General features: G+C 52.0%; 1 protein-coding gene across 2 annotated transcripts in view; it reads right to left on the bottom strand.

The window, feature by feature from the left end:
• The window catches only part of Col5a1 (collagen type V alpha 1 chain), a 150167-nt gene that overhangs the window by 63272 nt on the left and 62903 nt on the right, over positions 1 to 23992 (bottom strand). For both annotated transcript variants that reach the window (XM_021638330.2, XM_021638418.2), the window contains exons 7-24: positions 23418 to 23657; positions 22553 to 22732; positions 22003 to 22059; positions 17054 to 17095; positions 16801 to 16863; positions 14808 to 14882; positions 13378 to 13470; positions 11446 to 11502; positions 10244 to 10297; positions 9884 to 9937; positions 8573 to 8626; positions 7373 to 7426; positions 5713 to 5766; positions 4130 to 4174; positions 2475 to 2528; positions 1766 to 1810; positions 1161 to 1214; positions 925 to 969 (exon numbers count right to left, since the gene is read on the bottom strand). In XM_021638330.2, coding sequence (XP_021494005.2) covers positions 925 to 969; positions 1161 to 1214; positions 1766 to 1810; positions 2475 to 2528; positions 4130 to 4174; positions 5713 to 5766; positions 7373 to 7426; positions 8573 to 8626; positions 9884 to 9937; positions 10244 to 10297; positions 11446 to 11502; positions 13378 to 13470; positions 14808 to 14882; positions 16801 to 16863; positions 17054 to 17095; positions 22003 to 22059; positions 22553 to 22732; positions 23418 to 23657 — 1320 coding nt within the window. The remainder of the gene's footprint in view (positions 1 to 924; positions 970 to 1160; positions 1215 to 1765; positions 1811 to 2474; positions 2529 to 4129; positions 4175 to 5712; positions 5767 to 7372; positions 7427 to 8572; positions 8627 to 9883; positions 9938 to 10243; positions 10298 to 11445; positions 11503 to 13377; positions 13471 to 14807; positions 14883 to 16800; positions 16864 to 17053; positions 17096 to 22002; positions 22060 to 22552; positions 22733 to 23417; positions 23658 to 23992) is intronic.

The raw sequence follows: 23992 nt of genomic DNA, 5'->3' as shown, positions 1-23992 counted from the left end.
AGTGCAAACCAGACAGTCTGTGAGAGAACACCTCTGATGTTTACTCCTTTCCTGGGATGCCTGACCCTTCTCTACAGATCCCCAAAGTAAATACTCAGTGTCACTCAGGGTTGCCTGCTGCAGCCCTTGCTCCCAGCATTCAGTTCTGCCTGCCAGAGAGGTGCCCCCCCCCCCCCGAACCTGCATCTGTGTTATGGCGGCAGCCCTGCCCCCGTCTTTCTCCCTCACATCCGCTGAGTGGATGCTGCAGTCCTGGGACCTTCTGAAGCTACTCCTGGCGCAGTGCCTTCCTCAGATTCCCCAGCAGCATCCACAGAATCCCTCCCACGGCAGGGCAGCCACAGGGCCACCGGGCCACCATCCCACAACATTCTCAAAAAGGCCCAGGCCGAGCACAGCCTGCCTGTCTGCATTTCAGCAAGCTCTCCCAGGATCTGGACGCCCTCGGAGGAACCACCCTGTCGCGCTTCTTGCTGGTCAAGACCTACACCATTTGCATTTCCTGAAATAACCCATGCCTGGGTTCTGTGATGCTGCTGGAAGGGAAGTGGCCCAGCACATGGTAAGCACTAGAAGTCTAATGTGTCGAATTTACCAAAATAAAATGCCCAATTTAATCCTCTGCTAAATGGAACTTAGCTCACACTCAGCAGTGCGTGCTGCTTTGAGGATTGCTGGAACTGGCTCCTCCACACATAGATGGAGAGTGAATGGGCGGATGAATCTATGAATCAACTAATGAGAAAGATTCAAGATCCTCTCTGAGGCTGACATGCTTCGTTCCCAGGGGCTAAACTTCAGGGCCTTCTGGGGAGCAAAATACGCATGCCTGCTAGGGAAGGCCAGCAGATCCCCCAGGCCTGGTCAGAAGTATGGCCCACGGGCAAGGCAGCCTCTCTGCACACGTCTGTCTATCCCACCTACCTTTTCTCCTGGAGGACCGATGGCGCCCTGGGGACCCGGAAGACCCTAGGAGGTAGAACCCACAGAGAAATGAGAAGACTGACCACCCTCACACTCCACCATCTTCCCACTGATTATGCCCCCTATCCAGGTACCAACCATCTTGGTGGCAGAGCTAAGTCTCTACTTCCCAGACATTTGACTGAAACCTGTACCCCACCCTTAATGTCCCAAGCCACCTTTCCCAGGACACTTACCTGGGCACCAGGATTACCCTGCTGTCCTGGGGGTCCAGGCTCTCCCTGGGGACCCTATAAGAAACAGAAGCAAAGGCCCTGAGAAGAGGGTCTAGGAACCACACCCTGTTTTGAGGAATTCCATTTCCACATCTTATCTTTCCCTCCTCTGAACGGGCTCCCACCAGTAGCCCCTGGAATCGATGTCTGGGAACAGCTTTCAGGAAAAGGGGAGCTGCCACGGAAGGCAGATAGATCCTTATACCCGTAGGATTAACAACTTGTTTCTGTAAAGGGGATGTGGGCTTACGCCAAGCACCCTGATGTCCTTCAAGGCAGAAAGCATGACAGAGGCTGACTAGGAAATACTCTATGTGCCCTTGAAATAGAAACAGAGCTAACAGACTCATCTGGTGGAATGACCTTTGACTCCTGGCTGAGCTGACTTTGGAAAACAAATACCAACTTGGGATTCTGGCTCAAGGCTCTGCCACTAGAGGGCAGCACCAGGCCGTGGGCCAGAAGCTGAGATGTCCACTCTCCTACCCAAATTGCCAGCTGAGGCAGCATGGGCTGTGCCCACAGGCCATCACCAAAAGCCAGGTCATGTGACCCCTGGGACTCACCACATTTCCTTTTGGGCCAGGCTGGCCATCCATACCGGTTACACCCTGCAGGAGAGTTTGAAAGAAAAGAGATGTGTTTCAACACAGAATGAGCAACCCCACTCCTCACGCTTGGACAGGGTCCCGAGGTGACCACATGGTAGTATATTCTCTGGGGAAAGGACAGACTTGACTCTCCACCCCTTCCAGCTGGGCTACTAACACTTCACCGTAAGCTAGCTAAGCTGTCAGGCCCTAGCACCCTCATAGGAGCAGACCCTCATCTAGAAAAATGTCTCAGAGGGTTTGAGAAGGGTAGGGCCAATCTGACCCACCAAAATAGAGCCCTAATCAGAACCATGAGCCTCTACCTCCTTCCAGAACTCCCCCCAAAAAAAGATGCTGGGAAGGTCTCTCAAGCAGTGGGACAATGTGGCATTCTGAGACATTGTTTATGACAGGAAAAAATAAATGAAAAATAAAAATAACCAGCAGGTGCTGTGTGTCAGAAAAGGAGGCTGAAAAGTCTAGGAGAGCTGCAGGACCAACTGTCTCAGCCCCATCCATTTTCTGGTTCTTCGTTTCTGAGCATGAATGACACACAGCCCCTCACACCTACAGCTGGTGTCCACTAAGGTCAGCATGGCCCCAAGGCTCCACCCACTAGCTGGCTCAGAGGGTTTCTGGGGCCATAACATGGACACGTATGCCAAGAGGTGACAGAACTTACAGGAGGGCCAGGAGGGCCAGGAGGTCCTTTTGGCCCAAGCAGACCACGTGGTCCCTGTGAGAAGAAAAGAAAGTAAGGATGAAACCCAGATGGAGGCCTACCCGCTTGCCTGCCCTGTTCAACCCTCACTCTAGCTCCACTAGAGCTTAGCTGGTGAATCCAGAATCCTGAGAGAGATGCCATCACAGCCAATGTTCATTTATCCCACCCTCCTCTCTACCTGGACATGGAATCGGAAGCAGATAGTCCCTGATATGGAGGGGCTCAGCTGGGCAACAGGGCTGTCCTCGGGGAAGGGGTCTTTCCTGCCTGTCTCTAACACTCAGAAAAGTAAGCACAAAAATCTCTCCACGGAAAACTCATGAAATTATATTGTGCTGCTGGACCCAATGTTTATCCCTGAGTCTTCCCTCAATCTCTCTCCCCAGTGGCATGTAATGTCGTCATTTTGGGGATGACAGGGTTCAAGGGAACAAGGAACAGGGTCAGAAGACATGAGGCCTGCAGGGAACTTCAGCCTTCTTGGGGACAGCCACAGTCTGTCTTTCCCTGCCCTGGGCATTGAAGGGTTGTGACAAGTGCCTGGCCTGGGGCACCACGCATGTCTTTGGTGGGTATGGGGCTCTAGCCGAACCGTCCACTTTGGGAATTACAGGCTTCACCCAGGACACTTGGATCTCAAGTGCCCTTGATTCTGACAGAACCTTTTTAGATGAAAAAAAATCAAAACAAACAAACAAAAAACAGCCTTTCCTTGCAACCTTTTCTCTGTGTCTTAAGCACTTCCTTCATTATTTTAATACGTAGACTTAAAAATGTTTTCGAGACGCTAATAACCCAGAAGACACCACTTAGATGTGTGTTAAGAAGAGCAGCGCTGATGGATCCTCCTCAGTGGCTAATCAGTCATCTAGGGTGTAATTTCATCCCAAATGAACCTGAGCGTGCCGACCTCGCGCTCTGCCCTGCGCAGCATTTATGAGCATAGCTCATCAATTAGCTTCACAGATACAAACGGCTGTCTGACTTGGATAACGAAGGTAGGTTTCTGAGCATCAGTAAATGAAGGGTAATTAATGTCCTTTTGCCCTTGTGGAAATCTGCTTTAAGCCTAAATACAAGTTGGCTGTCAAAAGGCAGCTTTTCCAGCATTGGGCCTGGCACCGCCCTGGAGGGTGCAGTTGCCAGGCCCGGGGCAAGCTTGGGCCTATTCAGTTGACTGTCCCAGCACCCACTGTGACCGCTGCTTGGGTGCCTGCCATGGCCTCTTGTTCACCTACCACTTACCACGATGCCCTAGATGGCCACCAGCTTACTTAGGCGCCTGCTATGATTCTGGCAGAACACAGTAGACATCCTGTCTACTCTGACACACATGGATGTCCACCATGAACCCTCTGAATGTGCTTCATGTTGCACTTGGGCACCTGGCATAATTCCCCTGGAATTATGATGCCATGGGCATTTGCTACAACTCTCCAGGGCCCAGCTTCTTCCTGTAGAAAGAGTTTTCCAATCCCTAGTGTCCTCCCTCTGTTCTTTCCTGGTAAATGTCACTTTCCCCCTTCCCCAGACCAAGCTCTCTAATCTACTTCACATCCTTCAGTTCCTGACTGTGAAGCTGAGGCTGGGAGTCCCACCCACCAGTGACTTACAGGCTCCCCGGGCAGCCCCCTGGGCCCAACTTCTCCATCGTCACCCTATGGAGGAGAAAGAAAAGGATGTTTAGAGACAAGCTTTGAGGCTTAGATACCCAGAGGTCATCTCTGCATACCACACAACAGGATTCTGCCAGCTCCTCAGGCATATGCTAATTTGCTAATGCCGGTCCCAGGGGACAGGTCCCTGTCTTCACTGCTGCAAGAGTGCAGCTGCTGCATGGAACAGTGAGGCTTGGAAGCGGCCCTGACGGCCAGCTACATTCACAGCTGCAGCAAGGGCAGTTAAGCAGACACTTTCTGAGTTCAAGGCCTCAGCCACCCTCATGAGTATCAGAAACTGAGCAACGAGGGCATCAGAGGAGAGGCGGAGGAGCCCCACGCACACTGCAGTGAATGCAGGGCCTACCAGGGTCCAAACCAGGCAGTGGCAAACTCAGAAGGGCTTTTTACTCCTGGTGGGATGGTTGTTCTGGTTCCACTGGGTCACAGCTGGGGCCACGAGCCAGGACACCGCTTCCTCTCACACAGCTCAGCTCTCCTGCCCTCCTCACACACAGACATACACGCTCATACACAACCTGTGTGCACTTGTGTTCCTGTGTGCCTATGTTCAATAACTGTGCAGCCACACATATAGCATGCATACATATAGGCACACATGTGTACACGCACACATTTAGGACTACATTTTTGCATACACAGCAGTATACACGTATGCACATGCTGTATGTCCACATATGTCCACAAAAGCATATGTACAAACAAAACATAGATAGCTGAGCATACAAGAGCATGCATATGAACCCACACCCACATTTCCTAAATCAAGAGGATGGGGCCTCCAAAAGCACCCCTCTGCTTCCTCAGCTTATAGCTGATTAGCCCAAGGTCCAGACAGGGGAAGCTCCCTGGCAAAGTCTGAAATCTGGAGAGGACAGTGCCTCTCTCCCACATTCCTGGGGTTCTTGAGCTCCCAACAATAGTGCAAGGAGCCCATAAAGCCCATCACTCGTTCTCTGCCATGCACATCTGTGCTGTGGCCTATGAGCTCAGCCCCCATCCCCTAAGGAGACTCAGGATGGACACTGAGGAGTCCTCTGGGTACAGAAGCCCAGAAAAGAAGCCCGACTCCAGCCCTTCCTTCCCTCCTCTGTTCCTATATTCATTTACTTCACCCTTCCCTACCTCTGGGGCCAGAGATAATGACTTCCCTCTCCCTCTACCCCCTCACCCCCTCTCCCAGAGCCCTTGCTTCTCCCTCTGACACCTCATTTAGATGAGATCAGCAGAGATGCTGAGCTCATTAAGCCCCTGGCATCTCCCCTCCAAGGGATCCAGGGCACCTGCCTCCTATAGTTAGAGGCTTCCTTTCTGAAACTCATGACAGTTTGACCCTCATTGCAAGAAGGATGAAGTAAAACGGGTGCTTGTGCCGAGCTTCAGTCTCAGAAGTGTGCAGCCACCTCCCTAGGCTAACAGGCACAGTTCCTTTACCCAGCACCCCACCTACCCCCAATGGCCTGCACTCAAAGTTGTCCAGGATAAACTCAGAGAAGAGGATGCTGGGAGATACGTACCCTTTCTCCATCTTCTCCTGGAGGTCCCGGCGGGCCAGAAGGACCAGGGTCACCCTAGCAAGTCAATCAGGGTCAATGTTAACCACTGCAGAGCAGGTTGTCCCAAGCCCCTTTCTTTGTCCTATTAATTCTAACTCTCAGTCTTGTAGGCTAGTTCCCCTGGAGGGTAAATGTTGAGTGGTCAGTCTAGAGCCTAGCACCCAAGTCTCCCCTGGATAGCCTGTCAGTGTCAGAACCATCAGGCTGAGCACCTGGTAGGTTTAGCAGGAGCCACACACATGCAGGCGCATTGTGCGCTCAGTGTTTTTCCACAGAAAGGACCACCCTAGACCAAGAATCCCTGAGGGTCAGGGCTGATTTTACCTTGCAAACCTGCAGTTCCAAGCCTCGCCTATGGCAGGCGTTCAAAGTACACTCTCATCAGTTGGTCAAAAGGACTGCACGCCCCCACCCCCCAGACAGACTGCCTCTGGTGACTGTGAGCTTGCTTTAATGTAATTATGAGAGAGCATAGAAGCGGCAGCTGTGGGTGAGTTCCAGCAGCCACTATCCAGGGTATACAGAGCACAGACATTTCTCACTGCGAGGCCCAAATCTGCATACTTTATGCCCACGTTTCTATGTGTGTATATGTTTTTGTCTATGTGTATGCATGATTGTGTTGTTGCATCTGTGTACATATATGTATATGCACATGCATGTACTGTATAGGCATGTAACCCCATGTCTACCTATGTGTGTGTGTGACTGGGAGAGTATGAATATCTGTCCATGTGTACCTGTCCATGTGTACCTGCTACATGTGTGCTCCCATGTACATACATGTACATGAGTGACTATATGCCTGTGTCTGTGCATATCTGTATGTGTATGTGCTTGTGAATGTGTGCATGTGTATCTGGCTCTTATGTGATGATGTTTGCTATGCATGCATACATGTCTTCATGTTTGTATGTGTGTGTATATGTGTGTGACTGTGAATATGTGTACATGGGTATGGCTAAGAATGTGTGTATATGCATATGTGTATGGATGAACATGTGTCCCTGTGCCTTTGTGTGTATGTCTGTGAAGTTACCTGTGTACATGTACATATATACATACATGTGTGCCTGGATGTCCCAAACAATGCTAAGACTGACAAAGCCACTTCAAGGTAAAGCAGGCTAGAGAGGATCCACTGTCAGCCAGGGGTGAGAAAGGCAGGCAGGCACTGTGGTGGCCAAGCCCAGGCCTCTTTAGCAGTGGGCCCCTGCAAGTGTGTCACCTTCCTGAGGTCACAGCCTTAGTGTCCTGACTGCAGCTTGCATGTGATATCTGCTTGGATTTCCCGTGAATGTGCAGCATCCCTTATGCAGAAACAAAGTGGGTTCTAGAGGGTTCTAAAACTAGTTCTAACACACATATTCTCTCATCCCCATTCCCTGTGATGCCCCTCAGTGAGGTGCCTTCTGGGGTTGCTCATAAACCGCAGGTAGAAAACCCAACGTCACTGGGCTAGGTCCTCATCAACGGAGACTCCATTCAGGGGGGTCAATTCTATAAGCAGCCACAGAGCTTCACGTGGAGATACTGTGAAATGGGGAACCTGGCCCCACTTAAGGAACCTGAGGCTGTTAGAATAAAAAGACCCTCCCCAAATCCCACAGCAAATACTCACCCTGTGGCCCTTCTCTCCTGGCAGCCCAGCCAGACCATCAAAGCCACGGTCACCCTGCAAGGACAAGAGAGCTGCATCAAATACCCCACACACAGCAGGACCTAGTGGCACCCTTAACTCAGCACCCTCCCAGGGCCTTCTCCTGGCCCCTGCATGGCCCTCCTGTATCAGCCACTATGGAGTCTGTATATGCCACCTCCTCTCCCCAAGGCAAAGGCTGGAAAGGGAGGAGCACTGTTGTCCCCAAGCCAAAGGCTAGGGCATCCTTGGGGATATGGACATGCAGTTTATCAGTGGCCACTGCAAAGTCAGCATGTGTTCATTTGCTGAGTCTCCTCCCGCAGGAGTGGTCACACTGTCTAGCTGCAGCCTTGTGTACTGGGGGCTGTCACACCCGTGCTCACACTCAGGCCTGGAGGCCCCAGCATCTTCATCTGCAAGGAACCCTGGCTCTAGCCTCCCATCTTGTGGTGTTCATGCCAGGTAGGATGAAATCAGAGTACAGTGTTTGTGGCTTTTCATGACTTTATAGTTAAAAACATCAGAACTACTTGACAGAACAGTAAGACTCTCTTCCTCCTTTCACCCACAGCCTTCTGTGTTCATTAACTTGGGGTTCACAGAAGCATTCAGGACTTTGGAACCCAGCACAGATGTACTGAACAGTGACAGTTCCTGGTGACCCAGACATGTGGGAGAGAGTACATACAGGGTCACAGGAAAAGGGATGAACCCAGGATCCATAGACTCAGGGAAAAAAGAGCTGTCACATGTCTATACGAGTCTGTGCACTCACAGAAGGCCTGTTCACCCGCAGGTTGTGTCTGTCACCACCCCCACCCCCACAAGGCCAGGTCCTGACTTCCTAAGACAGGGCAGGAAAGCTCATGTCCCATAGACCTGGGATCATGTGGCCAGCCATGCCACCAAGGCTGTGGCCTGCTTACCTGCACACTGTATCCATCCTACCTCACTGACTGCCCATGAAGAGGGAACCTGCCCCTTTAAGGAGACTGATTCTCACCTGTGTAATTCACCTGTCCATCTATCTTCTCAACACACACCAGAGGGGCTTCTCCAAGTGAGTCAGCACTCTCTAGAGTCACACTCATCAAATATGATGGTTATGTAATCCACATGATGTCAGGGATGATGGTGATTGCAGTTCCCTGACATGAGGAGGTATGGGTGACAGCTTACCTTGGGGCCTGTTTGTCCAGGCATGCCTCTGGCTCCATCACTCCCAGCACGGCCCTGGAAAAGAGGAGACAAGCATTCCATATGGAAGAAAAGGCAGTCTGCCACATCCTCTGAGAGCAGCTTCCCAGCAAACCAAGCTGAGGGAGGCATCATGGAAAGCACTCCGGCCAAGGGTGATTGTCCAGTGTCACTAGACTGGACAGGTGACCCAGATCTAACAGCCCCAAGGCCATGCCATGGCCAGCACTTGCTACCCTGACTTTGTCTCACTGGGACTTGCCCCAGGAGCCTGAAGCTCTCTGCCCTTCTAGGGGAGGATGATGCGATTTGGGAGAGCCAGTACAGGGAGCTTGCTCTTGTGGTTCCAGCAACATGCTGCTGACAGCCATGGGAAGCTCAGCTCTTTCTACCACTGGGAAGAAAACTAAAGACCAAAGATTTGTGGGATAGATCAAGGCCTTTTAGTCCACCTGAGTGAGTATGAGACAGATCTATCGGGTGCGTGTCCTACTCAGACAACACAGCAACCGAGAGGCAGAGTGCGCACTGCACGGTGAGCTGGTCAACCACCCGAGTCCACTCTCACACTTGCTTCCCAGCCATGAAAAATATTCAAGAGCAAATCCAGGGTGCCCAGTTGATTGCCATGGGGCTGAAGGCCAAGCTACAGTTAGCACGGGAGAGGACAAGGTACAGGGACTCCCTGCCAAGCCCCTGCTCACTGTGAGACAGACCATCCTCCTCTTTCCTGTAGATCAGTCTCCTGTAGATGACTGATCATGGGCTGGGTTCACGGTCAGGCACAGAGGCCATGTGGACAGTGGTAGCTTTGATCTTCATATGCAGCACATGAGAATGTCTGCTTATAAGAACAGGATGGGCTAATTAAGACTTTTTCTAGTCTTCCAGGAGGGTGGTCATCACTTTTTAATAACATGGCATCCATGGTAGCTTGTTCCTAAGGAAATGAGCTGGATCCATTCAGGAGGGCAGCATTCTCAATGGGAAATCCCAAGAGGCTAGTGAGCTGAAGGAAGGAGCAGGAGCCAAGACAGCCATTTCTGAAGAGGAGGCACAAGGCGCTCCCCAAAGACGAGGCTCACTATCAACAACCAATAACGTGGCTCCAACCCCTGCTGTGACCTGTCTGGGGGATGGCTTTAGGCACAAGTGGACAACCTCACCCCTGGACACACAGACACAGCTTTGGAGATGCGTATGGGATCATGAGGTTCATAAGGGGACAAGCTACCTCAGGTCTGGACATGGATGCTGCCCCCATAGCACACGCTCCTAGCACCAAGCACTTACCCGTCTTCCAGGCTTCCCCGTCGGGCCGGGTGGGCCTTGCACACCTCGCGGACCCTGCCAGAAGTCAGAAGACAGAGCATCAGGACATGACCCTCTTCTAAGGAAAGAGGAAACTCGTCCCCATGCATGTCGACCTAGCCTAAGGCTTGCTATTCCAGTTCCCCTGAAGGACAGGACACAGAGGTACTGCCTTAAGTGAAGGCTAGCAACAGACGCCACAAACAGCTTGTTCTACAGTGCCAGGTAACAATCCTTCTGCTTTTGTTGAAGAAATATTAGCAATTGGGCCACCACCAGCAACCAGGAGTCACCCCCACCCACCCACTCCTAAAAGCAAAGCAGAGGTGGGTTCACACATACCTGAGGTCCCATGTCTCCTGGCTCACCTTTCAAACCTCCGCTCCCAGGAGGACCCTAGGGAGACAGAACCAGATTAGTGTGTATTCAGACAAGTGACACAGGAATACTGTGTGTGGAGCAGGCAGGGAGCCCTCATCACAAGGCTGGACTGCCTACTGTGATGAAGGAAAAAGCATGATTCTAGGAAGCAGACGGACCTGTAGCTGCCAGGGTTTCCTAGTGGGGCTTAGTAGAACACCAGGATACGGGGCTCACAGAGGCCATGAAATCATAAGAGGTTTCTTTCCCCAGGACAAGCTGGCCCATGGTTTGTGACAGCCTCCAGCTTGGAGCACAGTACATAGCCCATGGGCTGGTTCAAGATAAGACCTCCTGGGAGACTGGCCTCAAGCTCCTGGGTACAAGGGGCTGAGCCTAGACCTGGGGGTGGGAGGTAGCACAGAGCAAAGTCAGCCGGGAGCTTAAAGGTATAAGAATTTAGCACAGTGGCAGAGTACTAGCTTAGCAAGTGCAAGATTAGGGGTTCAGTCCTCAGCTCTGGAGGGCTAAAAGGTGGCTATGTCCTTCCCAGGTCCTACTCCCAGTGCCCAGAGCATGTATCTGCTATTTTGATGACAGCTGAGGGCCCCTGGATACATTACATCTATGCTGTGCTGTGAGGACCCAGAGAAAGCTGAGGTGAGATACCTAGGCCAGGCAAGGAGAGACTGAAAACCCTGCGGTTGGCCTTCACTGGGGTTACCTTTGACACTGGGATAGAACTGTAAGGAGGAAGACCCCAAAAGGACGTAGAAGCTGACTCCTCATGAGCCAAAAGTGCGGACAACAGAGCTCTACGGACTTAGCATGAGGACATGTCCGGTACAGCAGTCCCCCCACCTGCTGTGCTCCCCGGGATGGAAATAAGTGAGAGTAGCCTAGAGTGTGTCCTTCACAGGGAGAGCTTGGAGCTCAAATGCAGAGGTGGGGAGGAAGCACCCCCATCCTCCCCACTATGCTTAACTAAGGCCTGTTTCCCAGGAATCCCCCAATATTTCAAGTGACCTTGAACATAGCCACCCCTGACACGCGCTCCCACAAAGGGATGGAACAGCTCCAAGGGGCTACCTGTCCGAGCTGGTTCTCAACTGGGGACAAAGGTGATCGGCAAAAGGACACCCAGGGCTCTCCACCAACTGGCCCAAGACCTGCCAATCACTCACCATGGGGCCAGGTCTCCCAGTAAGACCCATTGGACCAGCTGGTCCCCTCAGCGCCAACTGCAAAGGAAAGGGGAGAAGATCAGAAAAAGGCTATGGGTGGCCCCATCCTGCTTTTCTGGCTCCTGTTCTATGACACATGGCCAGGAGGAAAAGGGGCCTAGGACAGGAAAGACTGGAGGTTCACAGGGGAGGTCTCACTGACCCAATTCTGGGCTCTCAGCATCTTCACAGGGAAGTAGGAAACAGAGGTGGAGGTCAGAGCCACCCGCAGCCCCACTGTGGCCAGGTTCCCCAGCGCCTTCCTCTTTCTCAGCCCTGTTTGTCCCCCACCCTGTGCCAAATCTGAAACAGGCCCTCCCATCCAGGGCTGGGCCAAAGCATGCGGGTTTTAGCTTGTTTGTTGTTCTGAGTTTTTTGTTTTGTTTGTTTGTTTTTGTGAATTTTGGACTTTCATTTCCAGAAGAGGCGCTATGTACTCTCAAGCAATGAGAGAGGTATATGTGGTGCATGGGACAGCCTGTGGCCCTGGGCCTCTGACACCCCCAACACACTTGATGTGCCTCCTGCCAGCCATCACAACTTGTCTTCCCAAAGAGCTGCTCTGATGCAGGATTACAACCCCCACCACAGTGCCATCTTGATTTGGGAAGATTATTTTGCACTTTAAAATTATCTGGGGTCTAGGGAGATCAGCTGGCAAACTGCTTGCCATGCAAACATGAGGATCTGAGTTAGGATTCCCAGAACACATGTAAAAAGCCAGGTGTGCCAGCACCTGTCTCTATCCCAGTATTGGGAAGGCAAAAACAGATGGTTTCCTGGCCAGCCAACCTACCCCAATCAGGGGGCTCCAGGTTCAGTGAGAGACACTGTCTCAAAATAAAGATAGAGACTGATAGAGAAAACTACCTGGCACTCACCTCCACACACATGCACACAACATGCAAATAAACCCATACACACACAATAATAAAATATACATTATTTTTTAAATTTACAGATAAAAGTATACAAATTTAAAAATATTCAAACAAAATATAACAGGGCTGGAGAAATGGCCATTAAGAGTATATTAAAAGTATGTGTTCCAGAGGACCCAAGGTCAATTCCTATCACCCACATGGTGGCTCACCACCATCTGTAACTCCAGTTCCAGGAGATCTGATGCCCTCTTCTAGCCTCTGTGGACATCAGACATACACCGTGAGGGAGATGAGGACCAATAGTTAAGAGCAAAGTGGCTGAAGGGCTGGTCCAGCAAGCAAAACACTCACTCACAGAAAATAAAAATAACTAAGTCACAGAGCATCATCCACCCACCTACCCCACCGGGCAGTGGCAGCATCAGGCCAGTCACTGGCAATCAGCAATCTGGAACCACATTCTCTAACGATGTCATCTGCTGATGTGCTCACTCGGGAAGGAGGAGACCCTCAACCCAAGTGACCCTGGGCTCAGTGTGAGAGACCCTGGACCCAGTGCAAGAGCGTTAGGGAGTCCATGAAAGATTCCAGATCCCAAGTGAGGGACCCCAAGTCCGGGACCTTTCTCCTAGGGTGTGTTCTTGCACTCAGTCCCAACTCCATTCCTGAGACCCTGAGTCAACCACCGGCATCCCACCTGGAGCCCTGAGCAGTTCCTTTCCCCATAGTTACTCCAAGTGCAGTGCCTGGCACAGAGGTGAGTGTCTTCCCATGGCAGAAGAGAGGTTCACTGGGCCAGACAAGCTACAGAAGCTCAGAGGCCTCTTACTCCTCATGAGGACAGGACATCCCTGGAAACTCTCCTTAAGTTCCTCACATTCTCCAGCTGGACATAAAGGACCCAACTGTCCCTAGGTTCCTGAGCAGGCATGCTGTAAGACAACCACTAAGTCTCTGCAACCACGGGGCCAGGCTGTCACATGGGTCCCCAGAGATCCACATTACTCACCCTGGCCTGCTGGAGGATAGCCTGGGCTTGGGACTCCTGGGCAGAGACCATAGGGCCCTTAGAACCAGCATCGCCACCGCCTCCAAACCGGAACTGCAAGAGCAAGGAGAAGAGTCACCAGGGATGGAATGTGGTGCCCTGACCACAGTGAGGTCCCATTTCCAGAACCTGTGTGCACACGGCCCTGGGCAACACCTGTCACAGCACCTCCTGTCAGTCTTAGCCCTGGACACCTGAAACCCAGCCTCTGCCCACAGATGACTTTAGGCCTTCATTGCTTTGCACCTTGATCTTCATCACTTCAAAGAGTAATCAAAGGCCAAAGAAACTGGGCTGGGTCCAAGGGATCTGCAAGGGACACCGTGGTTCCATTTTGGGTCTACCTCAGTGCAACATGCATCTTGGGGGGAAAGTGAAGTTGGTGCTCTTGTTCTCAGACCACAGGAAGTGAACATGAGCAGCAAGTGTCACATTCTTCAGCATCTGCCCTTGGGAAGCAGAAGCTGTCAACTTCCCATCTTCCTTCATGCCAGCTGCCCCAGGAACACTGTACTGTACTCAGGAATAGTGCTGACAGTGCTGAGGGCACAGTCCTGAGAGCCCAGTGATGAATCCAGTCCTAAGGACACACTGCTCAGGCACAGTGAGGGAGATGAGGGGCAAGGACAATAGTTAAGAGCAGGTGGCTGAGTGGCTGTGGCAGCTCTGCCTTTGCCTGGTTCTGACTGCTTCACTTACCCAAGTTTATTAGGCCTGACCTGCCTAGAGCCCTCCATCCTAAGGGCACCTCTGCAAGGGCCCCAGTTGTTCTCCAGAGGATAGGTGGGAGTCCAGGGCATGTACCCGTCCCTTCACGGTCTCTTGTAACTGCAGAGACCCCAGTGCCAGCAGCAGTGGTTGGGTACTGGTTACCAGCACCTATGTCTAAGAAACTTCTGGGTTTGGAATCCTGAAGTCAGCTGGCCTTCAGCAGCTCTCTGAGCTTCAGGTCCTTCATCTCTGAATGATTGGCCTGAAGTGCCATCCTCCACTTGTCACAGAGAAGGTGAGCCTGGGCTTCACTCTTAGGACTTAGGATTAAATAGCAACTCCAGTGAGAAGCAGCATCGAGGAGTGTCTAGATGATACCTGACCACAAAGGTGGCTTTCACTGAAGCTGTTGTTTCTCTCCCACCCACAGTCAGCAGTTGATTCTTTGGGAAGACAGGAACCTAGCCATTGTCACAGAGAACATTGCAGCAGGCTTCCCCGGGAGACCCACCCACAGAGTGGTATTTTTTGTTCTCCTCCTGGACCTGTAGCAGCTACCAAGACCCTTAATCCTCAACCCACAGTCCACTCCTGGGCCACCACAGATCCTTACACACATACCCCTTCCAGGACCTCCCACCACAACCCACCCCCCCAACACCAAGTTAAAAAACACTCACTGGCAGCATGAGCATGGTTCCTGGGGGACCGGGCAAGCCATCAGCCCCAGGAAGACCTGGGCGCCCTGGAGGACCCTACAGGCAGGGAAGAAAACTGGTCAGAGAGACAAAGGAACATAGCTGAGCAGCAGCAGTGAGAATGAGAGGACAGAAAACAGGCTAGAGCAGGCACAGAGCAACACAAGACTCCATGGCAGGAAATGTTCTAGAAAGGAGCAGCATGATAGGTGGCTGTGGGGATGGGGAGGGAGGGAGATGAGTTAGTTGTAAGGAATTCAGAGAGGAAAGGCAGAGGTCTCCTACCCACTGCTGTCTCCACACAGAGTGGAGCCCCAAGCTCTTCTGGCTAAGTGAGGAAGGTGCTTATCCTTTCTCCAGTCCTCAGCTCTGAATTTGGGCAGAGACTGGAGGAAGTAGCCACTTGGACAGACCCAGAAGGAGGTGTGAAGAGAAGGACCACCCATGGCCATTTTGAGCAAATTTAACTGTGTTCAGGAACATTCCTTGAGCCCTGGCTTGCAGAGCCAGAAGACATGAGAGATCTGACCACCTTACAAAGTGAACTCAGACACCCAAACTGAACCCAGCCAGCAGAGACACCCACTCTTACAACCCCCATTGATAGTGGCATGTTTGGAAGAGCCCAGGCCAGAAAAGTCTTTGGTAAAAATGATCTTGCCTTGCTGTTTTACAGAGCCAGTGAGAGGACATTCCAGAAAGGCACTCAGTTCCCTGAGCATCACAGATGTGTGCTCTTCCTGCTGGCCCTGGGGGCTGGTCACCCTTGCCTCCTGCATACCTTCCACACAGCCACCTGCTCTGGGCTCAAGTCCAGGCTGCGAGGAACAGCATGGCAAGTGGTCCCGCTGCCTGGCCCTGCCTGCTCTTCTCCTCTCTCAGGGGTCATCTAGCCTTGCAAAAATGAGTCCCTTTGACAGCCTAGGTCGTTCACAAAACATTTCTTGTCCCCACTCTGTAAGTGTCCAACTTATGGTGTTTCCTAAAAAGGCAAAAGGCTGGCTTGTCACCTATCATCACGTCCTATTCCTTCCATCCTTCCCATGAGGTTGGTCATTCTCTAACTGGCTGATACCAGAACCCCTCCCAGTCTTCCCTGTATCTACAGGCACCTAACCTTACCATTTACCCAGCATTGCCCAAACTCCATGACACCCCCAATCGCTGCCTTGAAGAGGCCCTGGCCAGCAGTGCATACAACACAACACCTTACCATGTGACCACCCATCATCTGACTTTTATCTCCCCCTTAAATTCATTACTGTGCTGGGCCAAGAACCAGGGACAAATAAAATGCCTGTCCTTATCACATGTACATCCTTGCCTACAACTTGGCTGTCTGATTATTGGTGATGATATTCATTAGCTGATCAAGCAAAAAGGGAAGGAAAGAAAGGAGAGTGGGAGGGGAGGGAGGGAGAGAACAAGGGAGGATAGGTGGGCTGCAGAAACCCCAAAACTACAGTACTGCACCCCACCACCAAGTGTCAGAAGCTCACAGCCCAGGGAGCAGATCACATCCAATCCAGAACAACCCCCCCCCACGGCCCTCAGCCAGTGTATTGATTTCTAACAAGATGGGCAAATGTAAGAATTAATGCAGGCTACAGGGCAGTATCTGTTACTGCTAAAGCATCAGGGCCCTTCAGGCTGTCGCTTGGGGCCACTGACATAATGTAGGCCCACTGCTGAGGGCTGACTGCTGGCTGCTTCTGGACCCAGGTTGGTTCTGACACTACTGGCACAGGGCCAGGTGAGAGTGAACCCCATAAAGACCCAAGGGGGAGACACTGGGTGGCCCTAGGGAGAGGGGCAATTTGAGGTAGCAGTGGTTGATCTTAGTGTAATCTCTACAGTGAAAAACAAAACAGAAGGCAGAGCAGGAAGGGAGAAGGCAGAGTGCAGGCGAGGCAGGGGAAGGGTGTACAGACAAGCCCACAGGACATGCGGTCTTGGAACTGAACTGGCTTCTTACCCTTTCTCCGGGGTCACCCATTTGGCCAGTAGGACCTGTAGTTCCTGGAGGTCCTGGAAGACCCTGGAATTAAAGATGAAATCAAGACAGAGTTTCAGATATGGCCTCAGGGCAAAGAGCTGAGGGCAGCCAGAAGCCAGGGAAGTTCTAGGCCTGTCTATCTGCAAAGGTGAGGAACTTCTAGCTTCCTACCCAGGAGCTTCCCCCCACAGCGCCTCCCACAAATCAAAAGGTAATAAAACCAGACACTCACAGCAGGGCCTTCCGGGCCAGGAGGTCCCTCTATCAGCATTCCCTGCAGAAAGGAAGAGGAAAGGGGCATCTGAGATCACAGGCCAGCCCAGCTTCCAAACAGGGTGGACAGCAGCCCATAGATTTAGAGCAGTCAGCCAAGAGGTCCGTCAGTCCTCACAGGTTCGTGGGCAGTGGCATGAGGTGGGACATACTCTATCTTTGCATCTCAAGTTATAGCAGATTCCAGCCAGTGATCAGGGGTCGACAGGCTCCCCTCAAATAAAACTTTCACAAAAGCACACAATTTGCCAGAATAAAAGAATGGGCCCCCAAACAGGACTCCCGCCTTCACCATCTGAATGATATCCAGCTACCAAGGGGTAGATCAGGCACCCAGCTGGACTGATGAAGGCTAAGGAAAAAATCTAGGTGGGCTGAGGGTAGTCAGGACTCCTGCCCCAGCCAGCAAAACATTCAGTCCCTCCTTCCAGGTGCCCAGCACCCTGCTGACATCACCAGACACACGAAGGTCTTCTTCCCTTGATTCCTGAGCCCAGGTCCCATCCTGTCCTTATTGCTCACAATGTCCAATCCCCAAAGGAGATAAGGTCTCCCATTGCCTATTGGCTCTGTCTTGAAAGAAGGGCTTCTCTGCTTTGGGATCTCCATTTCTGGATGCCCTCCTTCAAAAAACACCACCCAGACTTGTCTTGTCTCCCTACCATCACCCACCCAGAACATTCTGAGTCACACACACACTTTAGGAGAATCTGTGCTGGGGGGTGAGGGGTGATTTCACACAAGAGGCCTGCAGGCTAGGACCCAGGGTCTGCGGCAGCTGCAGGCTGGTAGCCAGGGTCTGCGGCAGGCTTTGGGTAGCTAGCTGCAGGACCCTGTCAGGACACTTGCATGCTGTGCAGGCTAGCCACATGTGAGACATGCATTTATATGACTCCCTGCTAGTTCCCAAGACTGCAGGAATAATGGAGTGAGAGCCTGGAGGCCTTGGGCCTAGGCCAGGTCCCTTTCTAGTCTCCCAGGCAAAGGAAAGTAGGAATGGCTATTCTCTTGAGATAATGCAAGTCATCATGCCTCCAATATGTCTTCTGAAAGTACACAACTCTCTTGTCAAACTTGGGCTTAGTCCTGACAAGTGAAAAGGCCTACTCAAGTGGAGGAGAGAGGCTCTGGCAGGCTGGTCACCAGGGCTAAGGAGGTGGGGGGTGAGGTTCAACTGACCAGGGGCTGCAAAGTGCACACACACACAAGCCTTATCTGCACTGCCTGTGTGGTTTCCTGGTCTCTGGCAAGCTAAACGCCATGTTTACACAGATGTGCTGAGGAGAAATATTTGTGCGTGCGATGTACACAGAGAACTCATCCAAGCGGCTCATCTTCCCACTTCCCATTTCCTCTGACAGGCAGCTGGGAGGACTCAGAAGTGGAGAAGGGATTAAGGGGAACCACTGGCCCTGGCCGGGCCCAGGAGACAGCAGCTGTCTTTCCAGATACACACTCACACTGTTGTTCAGCAGAGCGGGGCAGCATTGCAGGATCTCACAGGAGGCCAGTCCTGGATCACCCCAGCTCAGAATAAAAAGGAAGGCATGTGGCTAGAGGAACCAACCCTGGTCCCATGGTCGTCTGAGGCATGCTCTTCCTGCCCTGCCCCTCGCCACCCCATCCAGCACTGTATACACTGGGGCTCGGAACTACAGGAAAAAGGACTTTGTAGCTTGCAGGACTGTATTAACTAGTGACCTATCGGAAATAAACTCACACACTGTCTCGTGCTCACACAAAGAAAGGCTGTGCCACTGGGTGGCAGATTCAGCTCTTCACTATGTTTACATACTTCAGGTACAGCGAAGCATCATGCTTGAGGGCTGGAGAGATGGCTCAGTCAATAAAGCATGAGAACCTAAGTCTGAATCCCCAGTATCATGACAGATGGATAGATAGACACACACACACACACACACACACACATACACACACATACACACACACAGAGAGAGAGAGAGAGAGAGAGAGAGAGAGAGAGAGAGAGAGAGAGAGATGGATGGATAAATAGATAAAAGAAAGCTAGACGGTGGCCTACACCTATCACTGGAGACAGATGGATCCTTGGAGCTCACTACCCTAGCAGTCTAGCCAATTGCTGAGCTCACAACCATCTTAACTCCGGGGGAGCCCTCTTCAGGATGCTGAGGGCACCTGCGCATATATGGTAGACACTTCATTTAAAAAATTTTTTAAAAATAAAGTGGAGAGCAACTGAGAGACAACTGACATCTACCTCTGGCCTTTGCATGTATGTATACACATCCACAGGCATACACTGCACATACCCATACCAACACACACACACACACACACACACACACACAAATTAAAATGAAAGGCTATGCCATTTTGTTACTTTAACTACATGTAGTTAAACAAAATCCAGAAACAAAGGATCTCAGACTTGGCCAAAGTGAACATGGTTGTTTACTTTTCAGTGAGACAATATCTTGTTCTATAGCCTAAGCTAGCCCAGAGCATAAATCCTCCAGCCTTAGCCTCCCAGGTGCTGGTATCATAGGTATATGCTGTCATTCCCAGATCCCAAACCCATCCTTACCGGAGGTCCCTCCATCTGATAAGCAGAACAAACTCAAAGCAATGACAGAGCCTGGGACTAGAGCTCAGGTGGGAGATTGCCTAGCATGCACAAAGCCCTGGGTTTGAACTCCAGCACTCTAGGAACTAGGTATGGTTCATAATCACAGGACTCAAAAGAGGGAGGAAGGAGAAGCATGAGTTCAAGGTCATCCTCAACTATATAGCAAGTTCAAAGCCAGCCTACGTCTGAAAACAAAAAGATAAACCAAGAAGGCAGAGTGGTGGCTTTGGGCCCACAAGGTGAGAGGCATCAAATCAGACTTACTGGTCCCTGAGCCCAGCGGGGGCTGATGCCAAGGACGGCCTAGTCTCAGCCAAGCCAGATCTGTCCTTTAATGGAGCTCCTTGTCTTGTTGACAAATTAGAGGAGCTGAACCTGAGCAGGAAAGACCAGCTATGGCCCTCCTGGATGCGGGGATGGGCTGACTGTGCTCAGCAGTTGTAAGTCCATTCTGTGGGACAGGTGTGGGGAGAGGGGATAGCAGCCACCCCCACACAGGGAGGGTATACACCAGCAGTCCCCAGGGCCTCCATCTGTTTATGTGTAGCTAAGACTCTGAAGACATCTGGCGACGCTCCAGGTTGACAATTCCAAATGTTTACACTATCTCTCCATGGGGACTCGCCAAAGGCCTTGTGGACACCCCGAGGAAGCTGGGAAAAAGCAAGCATCAGGTGGGGGCAGGGGTCCTGTAACTGGCTCCAGATGGCTTGTGCAATTCCCAGAGAAGAGGAACTGAATCATCTGGAGATGGGTATCTGCTGGACCACCTCTACATTTTCAGTGATGTCTCTGGCCCACCCTCACCACAGCCTCCTTCAGGGTAGCCCTCTAGAGGAACTCTCTCCATGCCACTCCCTACTCCCAGAAATAGGATGCCAACTTCACATACAATAGGCTTAAATAAGACTTACTCAAAGATTTAACCAAACCACTTCTGAAGCTGGGGACCAACCATAAAGCCCACAGATCCTTGGGTACCTGCCTTCTTTGGAATCTCACTACTCTGACTCGGGAAAGATGCCCTTTAGTGAAGCATCAGGGACCCGGTTAAGGGGCAACAAGTGATGACCAAGTCCACCTGGAGCCAAGCCCAGTTGGGGGTGGTAATCTAAAAAGGCCCAGCATAGCAGAGAGGCCATGTGCTGGAGTCTACCTCTGGCGTGGAACAGTACAAGCCTCAGACACGTGCCAGGGATAAATCTGCTTTTTCCGTGAACACAAACTTGGGTTGAGATTTCTCATAGGGTTGAGCAAAAGGCCCCTGGCTGAGCTACCCTCATGTTCTACACCCTATCCCTTTGTGCTCTGATCCTACAGCCTCAGGTAAGGACTGTCTTTGGATCCACAGAGAGATCTGGGAAGAGGATATCTGTCTTCAGTCTCACTGCCAAGGGGAGCCAAGGCCATGAGTAGCAGGCAGAGACCTTAGAGCCAACAAGAGGTTTCCTTCCAGGGCTCCCCTTGGCTAGGAAAGAGGCCAAGCCAGGGAGCTGCTCTGGCCCACTGGCCTGCTAAGCGCTGCCAAGCAAGGCTCTTCCCCTGCAAGAAATGGAAGCCCTGAGAGGCTGGTTCCCTCTCCTAGGGAGCCCCAAGGTCATGTTATGAGTTCAGCTCCAGGGAGCTGACTCCTGGCAGTGGAACTGACAGCTGCCCAGCCTTGAACCAGCCATGATGCAGGACAAGTGCTTCCTCCTTTGGGTACTCATAGGTCATGCTAGGACGGATGACCTCAGTGGCCAGCTCCTCTGGGCAAAGCCAATTTTGAGTCCACATTCCCATGTCTACCAAGCCCAGCCAATCACACAGCTTTCTGTTGCCTAGGGTCAAGGCCCTGACATCAGAGCCCTGAGACCCAAGCAGGCCACAGCACCTAGCAGGACAAGGATGCCCAAACCAAGGCCAGGCTCCCACAAAACTCTCTGACCCAGGAGGGGCATGAATTGCATACAACCACACATTCTTTATAGTCCCTTGTGCTAACTTACCCAGAATTCCATTGCCTAATGATGGGGCTTTACCTTCTCTCCAAGTACAGACACTTGTGATTGCCCATTGCCTATCACCCTGACCAAGCTCCAAATATTCCCCCACCCCAGGACCTCTCTCAAGTATCTGTACAGGAGATGCAGAGTACATGGGGGTGGCCTCTTGAGTGGCGTGGTGGGCAGAGAATGGGGACCTACATTCTGGTCACACCTTACAAAACCATCATGAGCTTGGCAGAGGACACCACAGCTCAGATGCAATAATAATAATAATAATAATAATAATAATAATAATAATAATAATGTCCTTACCGGTTCAATGATGGCTGGTTCTCCCTTTTGCCCTTTCTCACCTCGAGGTCCTCCAATCTGGGGGTGGTGGGGAGATTCCAGAGGAAGAATGGGAGAAAGAATGGGAACAGAAAGTCCAAATGAAACTTCTGCAAAGCCAGGGTGCTCCCTGCTTCCGGGCACCTCATTCCCAGGAGGAGGACAGCAAGCGCAGTGCACCTCCATCCCCACCCCTAACTACGCACAGTCAGGCGATGAGGCACAAATGACAGCATGGAGGTTAGAGAGGCTACTCCAAAGAAGGAAACTCAGCCAGGCATAGTGCACACCTTTAGTCCCAGAACTTGGGAGGCAGGTGGATCTCTGTGAGTTCGAGGCCAGCCTGGTCTACACAGAGTTTCAGGCCAGCCAGGGCTACACAGTGAGCCCCTGCCTCTAATTAATTAACTGAAATAAGAAAGAAGCCTGCATAGCAGCGTAGGTCACTCTTGCCACCCTCAGACATCTGGAAGTGCTGCCCCTTTCCGACCACCCTGATGCCCTTGAGCAGAGAGAAGCCTCAATCTCTTACCCCCTCATAGATGGTGTCCTGGTTAGCCGGCATGCCTGGCCCTATCTCTGATGGGGAGACATTGGAGTCGGAGTCAGGGTCAAAGTAAGGGTCGTAGTAGTTGTCCTCCAGATTCTTGATGGTTTCCTCAGTGAACTCACCACCCAAGTCATCTCTCCCTTCCTCAGGAGACGGAGCTGGCTGCAGATTAGGGGGCAGAAGTGGCAGGGTCACTTAGGGTGGCTGACCACATCCACAGTAAGGCTCTGCCAAGCACCCCCTGCCCATAGCAGTCAGTGGCCCCGCTACAGAGCATCCAGAGCTAAAGCCCACGGGAGAAGTCCGTGAGGGAAGACCTGTGGCACTCACAGCCTCTCTGCACACCTCCCACCCACCATGGGGTGGTTCCCCAAACTGCCCAAGACACCATAACGAGGTAGGGCAAGGAGGAGCAGCAGTGCCCTCAGAGTTGTGCTCCATCCCTGGGGAGGTCTGTGGAACCCAAGGTTTTCTCTAACAGTGCAGACAACAGCACCCCCTGAGAGTTATTCTCGTAACAAGGGTAACCACCTATGATGTCCACGGGTGGAGCTCTTGCAGCCAGAAACTACCATGTTGTCTGGGCTGCCCTGAGAATGAGAAAGCAGAGCTCAACAGAGCTCGGCCTGTTCTGCAGGGGGAACTGAAATAAACTCAGAAAAGCCAATGGCTTCCGAACCACACTAACCCCTGCTACAGAGGACTCAGGAGTGTGTGTGTGTGTGTGTGTGTGTGTGCGCGCGCACAAGGAAGGTTACCCAAGGACGTAGGAGTTCAGCAGTGACCCAGAGCCCTGGCCTTTGCCCCTTCTCCCCCCTGCCCCTAGATCAGGAAGAAAGGCAATTACATTAGAAGTGTTGGAGGTAACGGTGGTGCTGGTGGGGATCTCAGCTCCCGAGTCAGGGTTGGTGGGCTGTTCGGGGTTCTCCACGCCCTCGCCATAGCCAAAGTCTTCATATGGGGAGGGCGTGTAGTAGTCATCAGTGGGCACATAGTCGTAGTCCCCGATTCCGGGGTCATCCTCCTTGCCGGCCGTGTCGCTGGTCTCAGGTGCCGTGGGAGCTTCTGGTGGGGGCTGGGTCTGCTCCTGAGGGCAGAGGGTAGAAAGAGGCAGTCAGGGTACCAGGATCCAAGATTTCCCAAGCACCCATGCTAGCATCTTTCTGGTATGAGAGGGAACTGCAGAGTGTGGTATAGAGTTTAGCCATGGGCATGGGTTCAGGTCCCTCAGTCCCGGTAAGGCAGAGAAAATGAGGAGGGAGGCAGCCAGTGCATGAGCACCAGGTACCAAGAGAGCCATGAATTGATGGAGGACCACCCAGTGACACACCAGGAGAGGTCCAACCACAGCTTAAATTTCCATCTGTGTGTGTGGCGGGGGGGGGGGGGGGGAGGTCCTCAGCCTGTAGCCCAGACTGGCCT

The sequence above is a fragment of the Meriones unguiculatus genome, chromosome 8, assembly GCF_030254825.1.
Source record: "Meriones unguiculatus strain TT.TT164.6M chromosome 8, Bangor_MerUng_6.1, whole genome shotgun sequence".
NCBI lineage: Eukaryota > Metazoa > Chordata > Mammalia > Rodentia > Muridae > Meriones > Meriones unguiculatus.
This window is presented reverse-complemented; position numbering and strand designations above follow the sequence as displayed.